The sequence below is a fragment of the Mandrillus leucophaeus genome, unplaced genomic scaffold (genome assembly GCF_000951045.1).
Source record: "Mandrillus leucophaeus isolate KB7577 unplaced genomic scaffold, Mleu.le_1.0 Scaffold79, whole genome shotgun sequence".
Lineage (NCBI taxonomy): Eukaryota > Metazoa > Chordata > Mammalia > Primates > Cercopithecidae > Mandrillus > Mandrillus leucophaeus.
This window is the reverse complement of record NW_012108585.1, coordinates 521,215-540,315: the sequence shown is the minus strand read 5'-3', so window position 1 is coordinate 540,315 and position 19,101 is coordinate 521,215. Positions and strand designations below refer to the sequence as shown.

The 19,101-nt window shown below is 55.7% G+C and overlaps 2 protein-coding genes across 3 annotated transcripts in view; one reads left to right on the top strand and one right to left on the bottom strand.

The window, feature by feature from the left end:
- Window positions 1-2,000, top strand: part of NINJ2 (ninjurin 2) — a 125,015-nt gene extending 123,015 nt beyond the window's left edge. For both annotated transcript variants that reach the window (XM_011967133.1, XM_011967134.1), the window contains exons 2-4: window positions 93-324; window positions 898-1,082; window positions 1,621-2,000. In XM_011967133.1, the coding sequence (XP_011822523.1) occupies window positions 93-324; window positions 898-1,064 (399 nt within the window). In that variant the 3' untranslated portion in view covers window positions 1,065-1,082; window positions 1,621-2,000. The remainder of the gene's footprint in view (window positions 1-92; window positions 325-897; window positions 1,083-1,620) is intronic.
- Window positions 2,001-2,796: 796 nt separating this feature from the next.
- Window positions 2,797-19,101, bottom strand: part of B4GALNT3 (beta-1,4-N-acetyl-galactosaminyl transferase 3) — a 33,853-nt gene continuing 17,548 nt past the window's right edge. The window contains exons 8-20 of the mRNA XM_011967181.1: window positions 18,220-18,333; window positions 18,025-18,091; window positions 16,484-16,627; window positions 15,220-15,329; window positions 14,119-14,219; window positions 13,411-13,472; window positions 11,926-12,724; window positions 9,415-9,734; window positions 8,541-8,694; window positions 8,216-8,288; window positions 7,644-7,797; window positions 6,889-7,015; window positions 2,797-4,988 (exon numbers count right to left, since the gene is read on the bottom strand). Coding sequence (XP_011822571.1) covers window positions 4,880-4,988; window positions 6,889-7,015; window positions 7,644-7,797; window positions 8,216-8,288; window positions 8,541-8,694; window positions 9,415-9,734; window positions 11,926-12,724; window positions 13,411-13,472; window positions 14,119-14,219; window positions 15,220-15,329; window positions 16,484-16,627; window positions 18,025-18,091; window positions 18,220-18,333 — 2,334 coding nt within the window. The 3' untranslated portion in view covers window positions 2,797-4,879. The remainder of the gene's footprint in view (window positions 4,989-6,888; window positions 7,016-7,643; window positions 7,798-8,215; window positions 8,289-8,540; window positions 8,695-9,414; window positions 9,735-11,925; window positions 12,725-13,410; window positions 13,473-14,118; window positions 14,220-15,219; window positions 15,330-16,483; window positions 16,628-18,024; window positions 18,092-18,219; window positions 18,334-19,101) is intronic.

The following is a 19,101-nucleotide window of genomic DNA, read 5'->3' as shown; positions in this document are numbered from 1 at the left end:
AAAGAGCTTTAAAACCTCTCTCCTGTCTCCCACCTGTCAACTTCTTCCCTTCCAGAGCCCCCCTTGGTAAGTCTGTGCTCTCTCCCCTACAGCCTGGAAGCTCCGACCCCAGGAGGAGCCAGCCCATCAACCTGAACCATTACGCCACCAAGAAGAGCGTGGCAGAGAGCATGCTGGACGTGGCCCTGTTCATGTCCAACGCCATGCGGCTGAAGGCAGTGCTGGAGCAGGGACCGTCCTCTCACTACTACATCACCCTGGTCACCCTCCTCAGCCTCTCTCTGCTCCTGCAGGTGGCCATCGGCGTCCTGCTCGTGGTCATTGGTGAGGAGCCCAGCCCGCAGTCAGACCTTCTGCCTTGGCACCTGCGGCCGGCAGAAAGGCCCCCCGTGTTCCCTGGGCCACCCTGCATTGGCGCATGCAGCTTTGCAACCACACACTGACCTGCAGTGCGCCCTCTGCTAACACAGGCCCAAAGAACAACTTCCTGTCCTATCTCCTGGTATCCCACGCCACCCCACAAGGGCAGGCGCCCTGTCCTATCTCCTGGTATCCCACGGAGCAGACGCTCCACAGCACCTGCTGAGTGACTGTGCCAGCACCTTGCTAACTGCTCACTCACCCACTTGCTCGCCCGCTTCTTCCTTGAGCACTTATCCCACGCTTAGAGGACCCAGCTTAAGTTCCCAAATCCTGGTGGGATGAAGCACACGAGGGTGCCCCATGTGCTGGTTGGCGAGGGCAGAGGCATTTTGGCCCGATTTTGACCACCTTCCTGGATTTCTGCCGCATGGGTTTCTGAAGGGCCCCTCTCTCCAAACTCTGGTGGGTGTTGTGGGGGCAGCTCCGTGCTGTGGCCCCATCTCTGAACCTTCCCCCTACTCCACTTCCCTGCAGCACGGCTGAACCTGAATGAGGTAGAAAAGCAGTGGCGACTCGACCAGCTCAACAACGTGGCGACCGTCTTGGTCTTCTTCACCGTGGTCATCAATGTTTTCATTACAGCCTTCGGGGCACACAAGACAGGCTTCCTGACTGCCAGGGCCTCAAGAAATCCTCTCTGAATACAGCCTGGGACCCAGGTGAGGGAGGATGGGGGAACCCCAGCTTCAGGGGCTCCCCAAGCGGCCCTTCTCTCCCCTCTGGGGCTTTCGGGCAAGAAACAGATCCCCTTGCCAAACAAAGGGGGAAGGCCTGTAGCTCTGAGAGCAAGGAGGGGATCTGCAAGAGCCTGGCCTCGGCAAGGCCTGCACAAAGCCCCATTGCTGTGTTAACGGGCGGCTCTCGGTTCTTGGCTCAGGGTCTCCCACGGTCTGGGACAGGGTGCAGGCGATGCCATTAGTGGTTAACTCTGCCCCTCCGGCGAAAGGAAAGGGGGAGATGGGGAATTTCTCCCTGCCATTGTCTAGCAGCCTTTGCTACAGACTGTGGTCCCTGGGCCAGCGGCATCCACAAACCACTCAGAAGCTTGCTGGAAAGGCAGAATCTCAGGCTGTGCTCCAGACGGGCTGCAGGCACGTGCATGAGGAAGGTGGCCAGGTGCACCCTGGGCACGCTGAAGGTTGAGGGGCACCGATCTGGCCTGCCCTCCTCATTGCCTCTTCTCTGCTTCCCCAACAGGTACTGGGCCTGGAACTCCTACCTCCTTCCTCCGTGATCTGCCAGGCTCATGGGCACTTTCCACAGCCCAGGAGAGCTTCTGAAAGGACGGTATAGCTGCCCTTGCTCCCTACCCACAGCACCTGAGTTAAAAAGTGATTTTTTTGTTACTGGTCTGAGGGATTTCCATCTTAGTCTGGAGTCCTGAGCTCAGATGCAGGTACTGCCAGCCATACCTCCCTGGTAGCAACTCCTGGACCTAAGGCATGTCTGTCAAAGGCCAAGTCTGCCCAGCTTAAGGACTCTGGTTCTGACTCTACCCTGCTGCTTCCTTCTGCTCTAGGCCTCAGTTTTCCCTTTCGGTAAAATGGAATCTGTATCTATAAAGGTTTCTTCAAATCTACTCTCGAGTCCACGTATTCGTCTAGTCCTGCAGGCTCAGGCATCCAGGCTGGTCTCCCTCTGTGCCTTGGAGAGGGCTGAAGAGCGTAAACCCCAGGGCTGGAGGGTGGGAAGGCTTTTAAATTACTCCCTCCTCTGTGGGTTCTGCTCGGAGCCACAGTGTTCCTGGCCCAGATGGGCTTATTGTCATCTGCCGCGTCCGCCGTAGAGGAGTCCGTTGCAGATGGACGCACACATGCACAATCTTCTCCATGAACCTGCTGTAAGCTATTCTCGCTTTCAGTCGCAGCTTCCCTTAGGCACGTGTTTAAGGACTGCAAACTCACTTTAACCTTTGCCTGGGCCAAATGTAATAAGGAAGGTAGATCTGCACCTGCAAAGCATGAGCAGAGCACTGCCAGCTCAAACAGAAATGATTTTTAGACGGTCTGCCGGTTTAGAAGCAGCCATTCCTTGGCTTCTCTCGACTGCTCACCGAACCATTCTGGCTTTATATCTAGCCTTCTCCACCCAGGGCAGCCATAGCTTTTCTCAGCTAAAACCACCAGCCTCCATCAATCTGCCGAACCGAAAACGCCTAGTCTGTTACACGGTGGGCTGCTCAGACAGGAGCAATGTTGTCTTCTTCCTGAGTAAACCACAGTGCAGAGAAGGCCATCCCCACACGGCAGGCACCACACTTGTGGTAAGGGTGGAGGGTGGTGTAGGAGGGTCCTTGGCACACTCACCTGGGCCCCTCAGCCCAATCCTTTACATCCGTGAAGAGCAACAGGAAAAGACAAGCATTTATTTTTTTTCTAAGAAGTTGCTGTATTTAATGCTTCCCCTCCCACCATCCCACACCCTCCCCTACCCAAGACATTTCTCTAGGAAGTAGGGGCCTTGCCCGGCCCTTCCTCTTAAGGCAGATGGTGTGGAGGTAACAAACATCAAATGCAAGGCACTGGCCCAGGGTGCAGGGGTGGAGGGCAGGGTAGTAGGCTGGGCTGGCTCCTGGCCGTTGGAAGTGAAGCAGGCGGGCAGTGTGGGCTGGTTCCAGCCTTCCAGTGCAATGCCCGAGGACAAGAGTGGTCCCAGAAAGAAACTGGCAGCCCCACTGGCCAACTGCAGCCCTAGCCTATGCCCCGTGATCCTTCTCCAGCGGCCAGTCGGCCTCAGCAGGGCACAGAAAATGCCACAGCCCAGGGAGGAGGTATGGCCTTCCTAAGCCACAACCTGTAACTCAAAAGTCTTTGTCCTTCATGATTCCTTAAAGGGAGGCAGGGATTCTCCCCGATCCCCAAAGGGTTCTCCACGGGCTCCATTCTCCCATTGCCAGACTCGAGCTCTCGGGGAATGCAGAGCCCGCTGGGCAGACCCTGCAGCTCCAGTGCTGTGGTTTGAACTGCCACAGCCTGGAGTGGGGGCTCCGTGGCCTGGTGGTCTGGGCCCCGCCACCCCTCCCCAAGCCCTGTGCTCACCTCCCTAAACAGACTCTGGAGTTCAAGATCCAGCGTCCGATGCACCATGGACAAATTCACAGCAGTGGCGGAGGCAGCAGCAGCAACAGGAAAACCCCCAGCCACAAAAGCACCGGGGGTTATTAGTGCAAGAGAAGTACAAGGTCACCAGGTGACAGAAAGGGTGGCATCGGCTAAAAAGGCCAAGGGCTATTTTCCCTGAAACCGCCCCACCCTCCAGTTCCTCCTGCCCCCACTCCTCTCCCTGCTTCCAGGGGATCTCTCAGGGCAGTGTCCTCACCTCCCCAAACCTCTCATCCTGCGCCCTTCTCATCCTGCGCCCGTCTCATCCTGCGCCCTGGTCCCTGCTCCAGGGTGTCACCCCCATACACCCTTTCCTCTTCTTCCACGCAAGGCCGGGGGCACAGGGCTCTCCCTGCAGAAGGGCAGGTCTGCAGCGGAGCTGGACTGGGAGGCTCATGGCTCCCCTTCCTTTTCATCCCTTTCTGTCCAGCCCCCACCCGCTTCTGGGCTAAGGAAATTGACAGATTATGTCCCCATCCTCTTTACCTCTTCTCCATGTCCTCTCTGGAGGCCTCACCCACAGGCACGCCGGGAGGGGAAAGGGCATCTCTCCCCTGCCTTCGTCACCCTGCCTGTTCTGCAGGCCTGAATGTCCAGTGCCAGGGAATGGCAAGCCCATGGCCCACCAGCTCCCCACCTCCCAATGCCCAAGCGCCAGAAACAGCCCGTTCTGTGCTTCTGGTCTGAAGTGAGCCATCCGGAGAAGGTTAATGCCCTAATCAGTGGCCGGCTGTTTGGTGGCTACTGGGAGATGTGCGTCTCTGGAAGGCAGAAGCCCAGGGCGGAGCAGGGAACTGCCCCACGTGGGACCAGCCCCGCAGCCAGGGACAATGCCCAAGGGACACAGGAGTGGGTGGGAGGTCTGCATGTGGGGACAGTCCCTCAGCGGCAGCCTCACCCCCGCTCTGGACAGCAGTTTTGGTTTTCTGTTTTAAAAATCCCCGCCCCCCCAATAAAATACGTCCACTAGAAGAGTGTCTGGTGGTCAGCGCTTGGTGTGAGGAGCGCTTGGTGGATACGGGCGTGCACCTTCACGGATAAGGATGGTGTCGCTCAGCCAGATCTCTCCTTCCTGACCGGTCCTTCTCAGGAGCTGTCCTCATGCTCAACTGAGCAGGTGGCCCCTCCTGGCCTCTCTCTCAAATTCCTCCCTCCTGAAGGCCCAGGAAGCAGAGACAGGAGCCCTGGAACCTGCCTCTGTGAGGGGACAGCTCCAGGTGGAGTGGGCTGTCAGCTTCGAGGCCTCTTGGGGACCAGCCGTCGCCCCACTCCCCATCCCCGAACAGCAGCAGGGCCCTGGGGAGCCGCTGCCCATCCAGGAGCAGGGAGTGCTGGGCCCAGCAGACACCCTCCGGCTACAGCATCTTCATCTGGCGGCGGCTCCACATGCCTCGCTTGGAATGGAAGTGATGGAAGAAATTCCTGAGGGAGAGACGCTCCACTTCCAGGCCCGCTTGGAGGATCCTGGAGGAGGAGGAGCCGGATGAGCCAACAGAAGCACAGGAGGCACCGGGGGCCCCCCCGCCTCTACCACAGACCCTCTGCTCGCTCCCTACGGGGCAGGGAGGGCAGGTGCAGTGGAAGGGTGTGGGCTTTGAAGCCAGGCGGCCTGGGTTTGGATCCAGCTGCATGACTGGGTAAGTCATGCCTTCTTTCAGAGCCTGTCTGCTCATCTCCGGGAGGAGGATGATTATCACATATGTGTAATGAGAGGATAACGTGTGATAGAGAATTCTGTCATTACTGTGGACATACTATATACACATCAGAGATGGTGAAGACGAGAAGGACGGATGCTGAGGGCTCAGCACAGCTCCTGGCACACTGAGTGCCCCACAACTGGCGCCTCCAGGGGACACGTCGCAGACGGAGGGAGGCAGGGCTGCACCGGGACATCGCCCAGGCCCTCCCCATGCCTCTTCTGCATGCACGGCCTGCAGGGTGTTCCTCCCACAGGGAGGCCTGCGCTTCTGGCAGGGCCGAGAGTGGCCGACCTGGATTCCTGAGCCTCCAAACAGGCAGGAGGTTCAGGGCTGTACAGGAGCCATGCATCGCAGCAAAAGCCCAGCACAAAGATCAAGGTGGAGGTGACTGCTGGGCCTGGCTTCCCAAATCAAGGTTTCCAGCTGCCTTGGGGGCTCCTTTGATCTAAGACCCTTTTTATGAGATCCCAGTTATCTAAGTTCCTTTAACTTCCCCCTTTTCACCTCAAATTCTCTTAGTTTGTCACCCTCCTTTTCTTTCTTCCCTCAACGGGAAAAAACAATAGACCTAGTTTTCAAGCCTCGAACACTTTAGTGAGTGAGAGTTGGGGCAAGTTATCAGCTTCTCTTCAAGACTCAGTCTTGTCATCTGGAAAACGGAGATCATGACGCCTACACGTCACTGAGGGCTGGGGAGAAATAAACAAGGTAACGGATGTGGATGGCCTGCCAAGTGTAGGGACCTGGTACCTGGTGGATGCATTTTGTCCTGCCTCTCGAGAAGAAGTGAGCGCCTTCGTGTCAAGGTTCTGCCCCCAGTGCTCCTGACCTTGCCCTGTCCACCTCCTGTAGACGCTGTTCCAGCACTTAGAGCCTTCTGAAGGGTACCCTCCCTTCTCCTTTGCTCCCTCCCCGTAGGCTCAGATCTCAAGGTGGCATCCTCTCTCTGCCCCTTCCCTTGGCAGCACATTTCTTGAAAAAGGAACCTCACACAGAATGGCCTCCGCCTCCTCACCACCCATGGCCTGGTGTCCCCGCCCAGTCTTGCTCTCCTTGTCCACCTGCCAAGGCAGCAGCTTGTACTCTGTTCGCCTCTGAGGCTTTTCATCTCATTGGCCCCTTCCTCCTGCTCCAAACCCCCGGGTCCCTTGGTGTCTCATGACTCGGCACCTCCTGGATATCCTCTTGCCCTTTAGTGGTCTCCACTGTCTCTTCTGCTGGCCCCAGAGTCTTTCCTGACTTTTGTCAGGTCTGCTTATCCATTCCCACAACTCTGGGCTCCCCGCTCGGCAGCTGAGGGAGGTGCACCACCCTCGGGCCGGGGAGGACGCAGTCGCTCCCACAGTGCCCTGCCTGGTGCTGAGAACATGACGGTTTACGTCTACACTCGATATACCTGCTACACAGTGTACCGGGCATGTTAATTTTCACACCAACCCTGTGACACAGACAGAGGGCGAATCACACCCCTCTAATAGAGAAACTGAGTCCCAGCGAGGCCAGCGATTTGAGGGTGTCCTCCCAGTTCACTGCTCTTTACCACGCACTGGGACTCCGCAGCCGAGGGGCACGGCCAGGCTGCTGTAGCCTGGCTGCCTGCCTAGAGCGCCTGAAGGGACGGAATTCCCAGGCCTCGTGGATGCCCTCCTCCTCCCAGTCACCTGTCCAGCAGCTCCCAGTCTTCCCCGCCCCAGCGGTCTCGGAACTCCTTGGTGTTCATGCCCCCAATCCTGTCCAGGTCAGACTTGTAGATGCCAAGCAGCCCGAACCCATTCACCTCCCAGTAGCCTGTGGACAGACAGGAGCTTCGGGTGAGATGAGCCAGAGGCAGGAGGAGGAAGGAAGGGGGGGGGCTTCCAGGCCTAGAGCGTCTTCTGAAAGTCAGAGGCTGGGGGTGAGGGAGGCTGAAAACCGTCTTAGCTGAACAAGTACTTCGCCTGTTTTGGAGGAAAGCCCCCTAACTAAGGTTCAGGGCTCAGCAGTGATTCCAGGCTGTGCCCACGGGCTGACGACAGCCCCACAAAGGGATCGGACAGTGGCAGCCACTGAAGACACAGCTGTGTGTCCGTTTACCTGCCCATTTCCCTTTCCACGGGCAGGGAGCCTACCTTTCCATCTTTGGATCCTCACAGGGCACAGCATCTGGCACACAGCAGTGCTTAGTACATGTGTGATGAATGAAGGAAGGAGAAGACGAGGCAGGAGGTGTGCACTGCTGTACCTGCTGTGTGGCTGTCAGCTCAGCCCAAGGGGACCCTGTCTGGTGAGTTTTCCAGGGGAGTGAAGGCCACAGGAGGGCAGGGCGGGGCAGGGGAGGAGGATGCTGACGCTCATAGATAGGACTGCTCCCAGCTCTGGAGTTAAGAGCCAAGATCAGACAAGTCTTTCCTCCCTCCCCAGTCTGAGCAGGGCTCACCCTCAGGCCACTGGGGGGTGGCCCCACAATGCAGCCTCATCACCATGGGGGCAAAGGCCATCTTTCCCTCCACGCAGTGCTTCCGAATGGCATCGATGACTCCAGCTGGGAAGTGGATGTGGAGGTCACAGAGGAAGATGATGCTGTGCGGGTCCTGGGGACAGATGTGGGCAGGGTCAGCAGACCCCGCAGACCAGAGCTAGGAGGTCAGGCCACGCTCTAGGAGAAGCCTCGGAGTCTTCCCTATTGAAGTGATTCACAAACTCCCACAAAACCAACTGCTGGGCAGAGATCCACAGTGCTGAACATCGGAGCATAGTTCTTAACCATCAGAGCGAATTCTGACTCCTCCCACTCTTTACGGGCTCCAGGGACCCTGGACAACTGGGCAAATGCTCCACTGTGCTCTGCAGGTCCCACCCCGGCACTGGCCTGCAGCACAGCAGAGAGGCCCTCCTGTGTCCTCACTCCTGTGCTCCCTGAGGGGCTCACCACCCCATACACCCCAAATGTCTCTCTACCTCTTAACCAGCCTTTAATTCCATCTTGCAAGCCCCATCCGGGCCCTTTACCTTCACGAGGTCTATGCCAGCCTGAAGTCCAGCTGAGCGTTCAAAGTTTCCACTCAGCTTCACGTACTGGTAGCTGCAGGAAAGTGAGAGAGGGCTGAGTGTCAGGACTTAGCTGTGGTGGTCCCCTGGAGGAAGTTGGCAGGCACAGAATAGAGATGATGTGTGCTCCCGAGAAGGGATTCTGGGCAGGTGAGCCGTCTGGGAAAAGCTGGAGACTAGGAATGAGGAAGGCTGGGCAGGACTCCTGGCTCTCCCCTGGACCCAGCAGCCCTAGGACTTTAGGACAGACGCAGCCCAGCCACCCCCTGGCTGGCGTCCCCCTCACCTCCGCAGCTTGGACCTCTTCAGTGCCGTCTCAACATCCATGTCCTCACTGCTATAGTCAGTGACGATGACGTTGAAGTGTGGGTCGCCGGTGACCTGGAACAGGTTTTCCATGTCTGTGATGAATTGCTGTACCCAGCGTGCCTGGTTCTTCACTACCCCAGGGGGTCAGGCAGGAGAGAGAAACACAGACAAGGCAAAGATGAGCGGCTGAGGCCTCCACTCCCAGTTCCCACGTGAGTCAGGAGGGCCTGTCGGACCTCGGCTGAGGGGACAGTGCAACTCTGCAAAACCGTTAGCAACGCAGCACAAACACGAGGCAGAGGGAGTGCTCACCGGTTAAGGGGGCCTCTGCATCCTGCTCCCCACGCACCCTCCTCCCAGGCACGGGGGCCCACGAGGCGGCCTTGGCTGAGGCTCGTCGTCAGGAGCCCTGCCATGTTCAACTAGTGAAACCGTTACCTGTCCTATCCCCATCGTGCTATCTCCATTGTTACACCCCTGCCTGTTGTGTGTTCCTCCTTCTCATATAAAACCCTGCTAATCACTTCATTAAGTACCTCCCTGTCTTACTTCCCCAGACCAACGATCATCCCCCGTGCCAGCAACCCCAGTCATCGCCCCCAACCCTGAAAGCCAGTGTGAAAGAGCGAGCGCTGGCCTATGAGGCAGGGTTTGTTTTCAGCACCAACATTTCCTAGCCACATAACCTTAAACTAGTGACTTTCCTGTTGTGAGCCTCAGTTTCCTCAACCATAAGGTGCTCTTTCTCAGAATGATGCTTATGGGATCAACTCAGCGAAAGCAGACGTGGGCGCTCCCGACAGTGCTAGGACCCCTTCCCTGAGAATGCCGAGGCTCGGCGCGAGGCTCACCAGGCACAACGAAGTGGACGACGGCTCGGTGATTCCAGGAGAAACCCTGGGGCCAGCACAGCTTGGGTTCTTGGGCCCGGGTATTCAGGACCTGTCTCCGACGGCTGTGTGGGTCCCAGACCAGGCCTTGCAGGTTCCGGGCCTCGGCCTCCTCCCCACCAGCTGGGCTGATGCCCTGCCAGCCTCGCGCAGACACATACTCCGAGATCCGCACCACGCGCTGGCCTTGTTCCAACAGTTCAAGCTCCAAGAGGTAGCGGCCGCCACGTAGCTGGTCCTGACGCTTCTCCACGTTCACAATACGCTGTAGCTGGTACCTCCTACGGCAGAAAGCGTGGGGAGGTTGAGTAACTCCTTTCCACACTGTGAGGGTAGCATATTGTGTCAGAAGCCTGCAAGGCTAATTGTCGGGAGACCCTGGTTTTTGTCCCAGCTTTGCCACTGGTTGGCTGTAGGGCCTCAGGCAAGATTCGCAGTCTCTCTGGGGTTCGCTGCCTCGGTCTTTAAAAACGTACCTACTGAACTGTGATGATCTCGAAGGTCTCTCACAGCTCCCAGATTCTAAGCACATGAGGTGAGTAAGAGGGGTCACACTGAAGAGGTTCCTTGAGAAACCTCCATAAAAATGGTCACATCAACATTCCGTAAGACAAAAGGAGTCACAAGATAAATGTCAATTGGTTGTGGCTCTAAATCATTAGTCAGTAGAGAAATAAAAATCAAAACCACAAGGTGATACCATCTCACACTCCTCGGGATGGCTATCTAAAACAAAACACGACGCCGGGCGCGGTGGCTCACACCTGTAATCCCAGCACTTTGGGAGGCCGAGGCGGGCGGATCACGAGGTCAGGAGATCGAGACCATCCCGGCTAACATGGTGAAACCCCGTCTCTACTAAAAATACAAACAACTAGCCGGGCGAGGTGGCGGCGCCTGTAGTCCCGGCTACTTGGGAGGCTGAGGCAGGAGAATGGCGTGAACCCGGGAGGCGGAGCTTGCAGTGAGCTGAGATCGCGCCACTGCACTCCAGCCTGGGTGGCAGAGAGAGACTCTATCTCAAAAAAATATATAAATAAATAAAAATAAAAATAAAACATAAATAAAACCAATGAAATGAAAAGAAACAAGTGTTGATAAGGACGTAGGAAAACTGGAATCTTCATACATTGCTGATGGGAATGTGAAATGATGCAGTGGATTCGAAAAGCAGAGTGGCAGTTCCTCAACATGCTAAACAGAGTTACCATATGACCCAGAACTTCTGCTCCTAGATATATACCCAAGATAACCGAAAGTATGTTCACATAAAAGCTTATGCATGAATGTTCATTGCAGTGTTTTATTTGTAATAGTCAAAAAGTAGAAACAAACCAAATGTCCTTCAATTGATGGATGGACACACGAAACGTAGTCTATCCACACAATAGCGTATCACTCAGCAATACAGAGGAATCCAGCATTCTATGCATTCTACAACATGAAGGAAACTTTCTGCTAAGCACAAAAAGCCAAATATAAAGGCCACATATAATATGGTTCTATTTGTATAAAATGTCCAGAACAGGAAAATCCATAGAGCTAGAAAGGAAAGTAGTTATTGCCAGATACTACTGGGGGTAAGAGTAGGAATGGGAAGTAACCACTAACATATACGGTTTTTTTTTTTTTTTTTGAGACAGGGTCTTGCTCTGTCACCCAGGCTGGAGTGCAATGGTGCGATCTCAGTTCACTGCAACCTCCACCTCCCGGGTTCAAGGGATTCTCCTGCCTCAGCCTCCCACATAGCTGGGGATACAGGTGTGTACCACCGTGCCCGGCTAATTTTTGTATTTCTAGTAGAGACGGGGTTTCACTATGTTGGTCAAGCTGGTCTCAAACTCCTGACCTCAAGTGATCCGCCCGCCTTGGCCTCCCAAAGTGCTGGGATTACAGGCGTGAGCCACTGTTTAGTTTCTTTCAAAGGTGACGAAAATGTTCTGGAATTTGGCAATGGTGATGGCTGCACAACACTGTAAACACACTTTTAAAACCACTGAAAGCTACACCCTAGAACGGTGATTTTAACGGTATATAAATTTTATCATAAAACATGTTGATTGGTTGAATGAATGGATGCAGGAATGAAAAACGAAGAACTCCAGTCAGGCCTCATGCCCTAGCCCTTCCAGCCCACACGTGGGGTCTTGCATTTTTTTAGTCTCTGTTTTGCCTGTTTGTCTATTTACCAACTCTTTCCTTGGAGGAGGGGATCTCATCGACTAAGTCCTTCCAGTCCTCAACACATGTCCTGGGCCAGGCACCCAGGACTTCAGACCCTTGCCTAAGGGTGGGACAAAGACCTCCCTGGTCAAGATCCTCTCCAGGGACAGGGCCCCGGGCACTTGTCCTTCCCAGGAACCTGAGTTGGGGGTAAAGTTCCAGCTATTTCTGCAGCAGGGGGAACCCGCTAGCCGTCCCTAGGCCCCTGCCTTGCAGGCCAGCTGGCCCCAGAAGAGCCCTTTACCTTACCCCCGGCTCCTCTGGTTGAGCTTCTTCAAGAAGACCCGCGTGACCTCAAGAGCTTCCTGCTCCGGAAGCAGCAGGTTGCCAGATGTGTTACAGTTCAGATCGATCCAGTCAGTCCTCAGGGCTTGGAAGTCAAGATTCCGGGCACTGAAGGTCTGGTCCCAGTTTACTACCGGGTCAAACACAGGTACGTACTCGAACACCTCACTCATATCCTCTTCCTCTTCCTCTTCTTCCCCCTCTTCCTCTCCCTCTACTTGTCCTTCCGGGCCTGTGGCTGCCACCACTTCCTCCTCCCCGTGCCAGCCCCTCCCGGGGGCCGGAGGCTGCATCCTGTCACCCCATCTCTGCTCCGCGATGTACGACTCCACCTGGTTCAGCCACTGAGACTGCTCCAGAGTCTTCCTGGGGCCGTCACCAGCGGGCTTGGGCCGGGGCCCCCGAATCGGAGGCGGGTTCTTCGCAGGGTGCCCAGGAGGCCACGTGTCAGAATGAGGCGAAGCTCGGCTGGGCTCAAGGCTGGGTTTCTGCTTCCTCTTCTGTGGCTGCCGCGCTGGAATGTCGCTGGTCCTCCCTGGGAAGGATGCCGTGGGGTTCCGTTTGGAGAGGGGGGCCGGCAGGCCGTCCCGAGGCTGAGCCAGGAGTTTCCGCAGGCTTCGGAGGTGGTAGTCGGTGACATCTTGCTCCGGGGTGGAGGCAGGCGTCCGTCTTCCCTCGAGCATCCCGGCATTCTGGTCGTTGGAGGCAGGGGTCTCCTCAGCCACTTCTCCATACTGGGCCTCTTCTAGGCTTTCCTCAAGACCTGCTGTTAATAACAACCATTCCTCAGGTCAGGAGTTTCCAACCCTTTCCAAACAAGACATACAAGACAGAGGATGATCATACGTGTGATGCACCATGGGGCTCCAGACTGGGGTTGAATCCAGGCTCTAATCTATCACTTACTGTGTGACCCTGGGCAAGGTACTCAACTTCAACTAACCCCAGTTTCTTCACCTGCACAAAGGGAATAATACTGCGTCTCCCATGGGTGCGTGAAGACTGAGTGAGATAAACAGCATCACGTGCTCGGCAGGTGCACAGGCTTGGCAGGTGCACAGCACCTGAGGGACCCAACAGATGGTTCCAACCATGTCCTAATCCCCCAAGAAAGGCCCCAGAAGACAGTGCTTCTCTATACCAGACCCTCCCAAATGGTGCGCCAGGGACAGTGATCCCTCCAGCAGTCCGAGGAACCTCCCCCGGGCTCCCGCTCTCCTCCAGCTGACCCCAGCATGCTGCTAAAAACAGTGTCATTTTCCACATGGGCCTGGATACGGAAGAGGCAAGAGTCATGCTCTCCGCTCCCTTGGGCATGAAGGGAGAGGTCATGGAATTTGGATCTTGAGCTCCTCAGGGGCGGGGCTGGCCTGGTCCAAACTTCCCCTGGAAACAGACCATGGTCGCCCCTCTCAGTCTGACCTGGAAGCCTCAGCTGTCACTCTGTACCTGGCTGCTCCGGTCCCTGCTTCTCAGGCTGGTCAATCTTGATGTACTCCTGAAAGCCGAACCTGCAGGAGGAAGGGAGGTGTGCACTGGCACCAGGTGCTCTGCGGGCTCAGCCCTGGCTCCGCTGGAAGTCTCAGCAGGAGTCTGACGTTTTGCCCCAGACTAGAGTGGAGGAAGGAGGCTGGGTGAGTGGTGTGTGTGTGTGTGTGTGGGAAGGAGGTTGGGTGAGTGGTGTGTGTGTGTGTGTGTGTAGGAAGGAGGCTGGGTGAGTGTGTGTGTGTGTGTGTGTAGGAAGGAGGCTGGGTGAGCGGTGTGTGTGTGTGTAGGAAGGAGGCTGGGTGAGCGGTGTGTGTGTGTGTGTGTGTGTAGGAAGGAGGCTGGGTGAGTGGTGTGTGTGTGTGTGTGTGTGTGTGTGTGTGTGTGTAGGAAGGAGGCTGGGTGAGCGGTGTGTGTGTGTGTGTAGGAAGGAGGCTGGGTGAGTGGTGTGTGTGTGTGTGTGTGTGTGTAGGAAGGAGGCTGGGTGAGCGGTGTGTGTGTGTGTGTGTGTGTGCTGTCTCTTATACACATCTAGATGTGTATAAGAGACAGGAACAAGAGCCAAGACTCGTTGGGCTGGGATGCCACCACGGCCACTCTGGTCCAGGCGCTCCCCTGGCTCCTGCAGAGCCTCCTGCAAAGCCACCTCCTTCCCCACTCAGTGTGTCTCACCTGTCTTGGTAGTAGGCGTTTTCCTGGTAGAAGCATCTATTGTGGGTCTCCATGTGGCTCAGGCGGGTATAGTCATTGGGGTAAACAAAAGACAGATGAACCTGGAAGCGGAAAAATCAGCAGCAGGAGTTAGGGAGTGAGATCCTGGGAAGGCTGCCCCGCCTGGGATCACACAGGGCCGCGCGGGACCCGCCCTTGCCAGGGAGAGAAGGGCTGCTCTGAGCGCTGAATGAAACGTTTGGCGATGCAGATGGGGCTTTCATGCCACTCGTTATGCCAGCTCTCCTGGGCTCTGTGGACCAAATGCAACCCGAGTCAAGCCCCTGGTCCACATCTCTCCTGAACCAGCTCCCATCCCTCAGCTTCAGCCAAAACCATTCCTTCCTCCCTCTGACACCTGATCCTCTCCTGAAACCTCTGAGCCTTTACCTGTAACCTCCCACAGTCCTAGAACCACCCCTCTTCTTATTTACTTCACTGCTTCCTTTGCCCCCCTTAAGCATAGCTTGTGGTCACCACCACCAAAGAACTTCTCAATTACACCCCAGCCATTCTCTGACCTGGCGATGCCTCCTGACCTCTTTCTTCTGCCCTCCAGCTCTTCCTTACAATCATCTCTAAATCTGGATGGACAGGAGAGTGGCCACCCTGCCCGTCTGGCTTCCACATGGGTTCCGGGTTCTTTAAAGCTAACTTCCCCTCCATAGTTCTTTTTCCCCCCGTGCCTGGTCTCTGGGTTTAGGAAGTCCTGTGGCTGACTGGCTGGCGGGACTGACCAGGCAGGGTAGGGTTGTGTGGTCCTCGGAGCAGGAAGCGTAAGAAGCCTCAGCCAGGCCGCCTGATATCATCACTGGGGCAGAGGTGGTGTGTGTGTGGGGGGCCTGAGGCAGAGCACCCACGAGCAGGCTCTGATGGACAGACTATTCGGGGCAGTGCATCCGGGAGTGCAAGTTCTTCCCAGCCCAGGGACCTGTGAGGCCGTCCTATCTGGTGGGATGGGATGTCAGGAAGACGGGACAGGCAGCCTCACCACCTCCCCTCCCAGTCACAGGCAGCGATCCCTCTGCCGGCCCCACTCGCCACGACCCAGGCAAGACTTACAAACCGGAGGCCCTGGTAGCGCTGCAGAGGGAGCCCATCCACCAGGTAGCTGGGTTTGTAGGGACAGTCAGGCAGGACGTGGCGGAGACGCGACTTGGGGATCAGAGGCACTGAGGACAGTGGAGGAAGAGGAATGAGGGTGAGGGTGGGCCCGGAAACGGGGGCTGAAGCCTCTGCCCCGAGTAGGGCCCTGTATCCGCAAGGGGCAGCTGTGGTCTGCCGACGTCTGTGGCTGAGGCTGCCCCACGGACCTGGAGCAGGGCCGTTGAGGAGCACCCTGGCAGCAGAGGACTCAGGACACAGCCCCAGGTCCAAGGCACAGTTTGACTTTAGAGTCACTGCAGGGATAGCCTCAGTAAGGTCTAGAAACTTCTAAGACGCCAGATAGGCTCCTCCCTCATGCAGCACCAATAACCAGATTTCCTCCCATGGGCTGAACATCCCCTTCGCGCCAGTTGTCATTTTTTTTGAGAGGGGTGAGGAGTAAAGAAACTTTGCCTTTTCTTTTTTCTTTTTCTTTTTCTTTTTTTTTTTTTGAGACAGGATCTCACTCTGTCGCCCAGGCCGGAGTGCAGTGGTTCAATCACAGCTCACTGCAGCCTCAACCTCCTGGGCTCAAGCGATCCTCCTGCCTCAGCCTCCCAAAGTGCCAGGATGACAGGAATGAGCCACCATGCCTGGCCATCTTTGTCATCTTTTAAAATGTAAACACTCCCAAGAGGAAAAACGCATGAGACTCTAACACTGTGGTGTCAACATTATTTCTCTCCTTGGATGACAAGAGCTGGAATCCAGTAAGAGGCAAGGACACGTGAGATTGGGAAGGGACAAGAGCTGGAATCCAGTAAGAGGCAAGGACACGTGAGATGGGGAAGGGACAAGAGCTGGAATCCAGTAAGAGGCAAGGACGCGTGAGATGGGGAAGGGACAAGAGCTGGAATCCAGTAAGAGGCAAGGACACGTGAGATTGGGAAGGGATGTGCGGGGGACCTTCCGGGTTCTAATTCTATTTCTTCTCGTGGGTGGTGGTTCCACAAACGTCGCTCTGTCATGACAGGCAGAATTGTAAAATTACACGTAAATATTTTCACACGTATTTACATACTCTCTCTTCCGTATGCATGTTCTATTTTATGAGGAAAATAAAAGGTACTATGGTGTTTGGGATACTGTGACAGGTCTCTTAAGTCTTCTCCACCATCAGCAGCGGACCTGGCAGTGCGGCGTCCCCAGACAGGCTGCCAAGCGCTGGCTGAGGCCTTACCTCGGTAGAGGGTGTCCCGGGGGTCAGGCCGAAGCATGTCCGCGGGCGGCTGCTCATCCCTGGGAAGAGCGTTGGAGGAGCCCACGTGGCTGGCTGCTGTCTGTGGGATGTGGCCCACCTCATCCATCTGTAGGAACGTCTCATCTGGGCGCAGGAAGGAAAGAACAGCAGGAGGCTATGGGGCCTGGAGCACAGCAGCCCCACTGCCCTTGAAGGGGAGGGAAGAGATGCAGACGGGGCTCCTGACTCCAGCGGCCTCTCTCTGGCTCCCGCCACAGCGGTGGCTTCACGATTCATCTCCCTTCGGCCCCCTCTGCCAGTCCCATGGCTGACCCACATGACTGTGTCGTGTACGTGGAAAAAGACACCTCTTTTTGAAAATGTGTTACTGCGGACTGCTAGAAATTTGTCACTATGTACGCCTAGTTTATTGAACACTTACAGAGCACTTAATAATAAGCCAGGCCCTGCTCTAAGAATATCCCAAATATTAACCCATCTAATCTCTCAAAGCACCACATGCCTTCCGTACTACTACTATTGTTCCTAGTTTACAGATGAGGAACTTTGGCACAGAGAATCCAAGTCATTTGCCCAACATCATACAATGGATGGTGGCCAAGCTGAGTTTGAAACCAGGTGATCTAGTTTCAGTGTCCAGGTTAAAGCAAGCCACAGAGAAGGCGGGTGGGGGGCTGGCTGCTTCTTTGCTCTCTGTCTCCCGGGTTCATGCATCTGTCTACACCTGCCACGGAGGCCTATGGATGGCATGTTTTTCGGTGGGGCCTCTGGCTGGAGTTTCACTGGGGAAATGACATGAAATGGAAAATGCCACTGAAGAAAGAGGTCACTTCCTACACACTGAAGGCAGGTGAAACGGTTTCCTCTGCCCGGGCTATGGCTCTGCAAGAACCATGGTTACCTTATCTGTAAAACAGGGTTTTGTTTTGTTTTGCTTTTGAGACAGGGTCTTGCTCTGCTGTCCAGGCTGGAATGCAGTGATCCAATCACAGCTCACTGCAGCTTCAGATTCAAACTCCTGGGCTCAGTTGATCCTTCCCAGTAGCTGTGACTCCAGGCATGAGCCACTACACCCAGTTAATTTTTTAATTTTTTGTAGAGATGAGATCTCGCTATGTTGTCTGGGCGGGTCTCGAACTCCTCCTACCTTGGCCTCCCAAAGTGCTGGGATTACAGGTGTGAGCCACCACACTCAGCCTCAGAGTTTTTGAATCTGGTGTGAGCCTGACAGTCTCTGGACTCCCTTGAAGCTGTATTCAAAATGTTGTGTGTGGGTGGGTAGACAAAGGCATTTTTCTGAGGCAAGGGCTCAGAGAGCTTCTAGCAGGTTCTCAAAGGGGTCACTGACCCTGGGGAGTTAAGGACTCCTGGTCATAAGGTCCCACTCTTTTCTGGACCCCTTCATACCTGTGTCTCAAGCATCTCAAGCTTCCCTCCTCCCCTCCACCCCTGCCAAATCCCCCAGGGTAGGCTGGCCCCACCTGGCCTCCATCTCCAGGGCAGGGCCAGAGCCTACTCACTTGTGAAGAGGGACAGGGAGAGGGAGTCAATGATGGTGAACTTGGCTCCAGGGTCATTCCGTCGCCACTGGAAGAGAAGACAGAGGGTAGATGCAGAAGGTGGGAGGTAGCTGGATTTCCAACAGGGGTCAAGGGACAAGGGGAGATGAGTGCCAGGAACTGAGCTGGGAGAGGCAGGAGCAGCAGGAAACTCACCGCAACTTCCACGTGGTCGGTGCCCTCCTCATTCTGCTTGTGCAGCACCTCGAAGTAGTACCTGTGGGAGGCTGACAGGCTGGCAGGAGAGAGAGCAGGAAAGCAGAGCGCCGTCTCCATGGGCCCCGGGGTCGCGGCTCTGTCCCATCCCCTCCCAGCACCTTAAACTTCCTCATCCCTTCTCCTTGCTCTTAGAACCCCAGGAGTTCACTGCCTAGGTTCGAGCCCCCACTCTACCACTTGCTAACAGAGTGAGCTGTTTTCTCTTGGTGACATGAGCATAATCAGAGTAACCACTCCACAGGATGACCGGAAGAACCCAAAGAACGGTAACAGAAGCCTTCAGAGCGCAGAGACTGTGGCAGATGCTGTTCTAAATGCTTCCTGTATGTGACCTCATGTAATCCTTGTTCGTAGAGAACAGAGGCACAGAAGGCGTGGCTAGTTTGCCAGAGTCACCAGGTGATGAGTGGCAGAGGTGGGATTCCACGGCAGACCTGCCCCAGGGCCGTGCACTAGGTGCGGAGCTCCACACGGCTCCGGCATGCACGCAGCCGGCATGCGAGCGCCCTTTGCAAGTGAGACTGTCTCCTTAAAATGTGTAAATGCATTTTTATTGACACGTAATGCTTGTGCATATTTATGGGGTGCACACGGTGTTTTGTTGCATGCATAGGATGAGTAAGGATCAGGTCAGGGCATTTAGGATCCCATCACCCACCTCGAGCACTTGGCATTCTATGTTTTGGGAATATTCCAAAGCCTTTTCTCCCGTTGTTGGGAAATACACAATACATCGTTGTTACTACAGTCGCCCTATTGTGCTGTCGAGCATTAGAGCGTACTCCTTCCTTCTAGCTGTGTCCGCACCCCGCCTCTCCC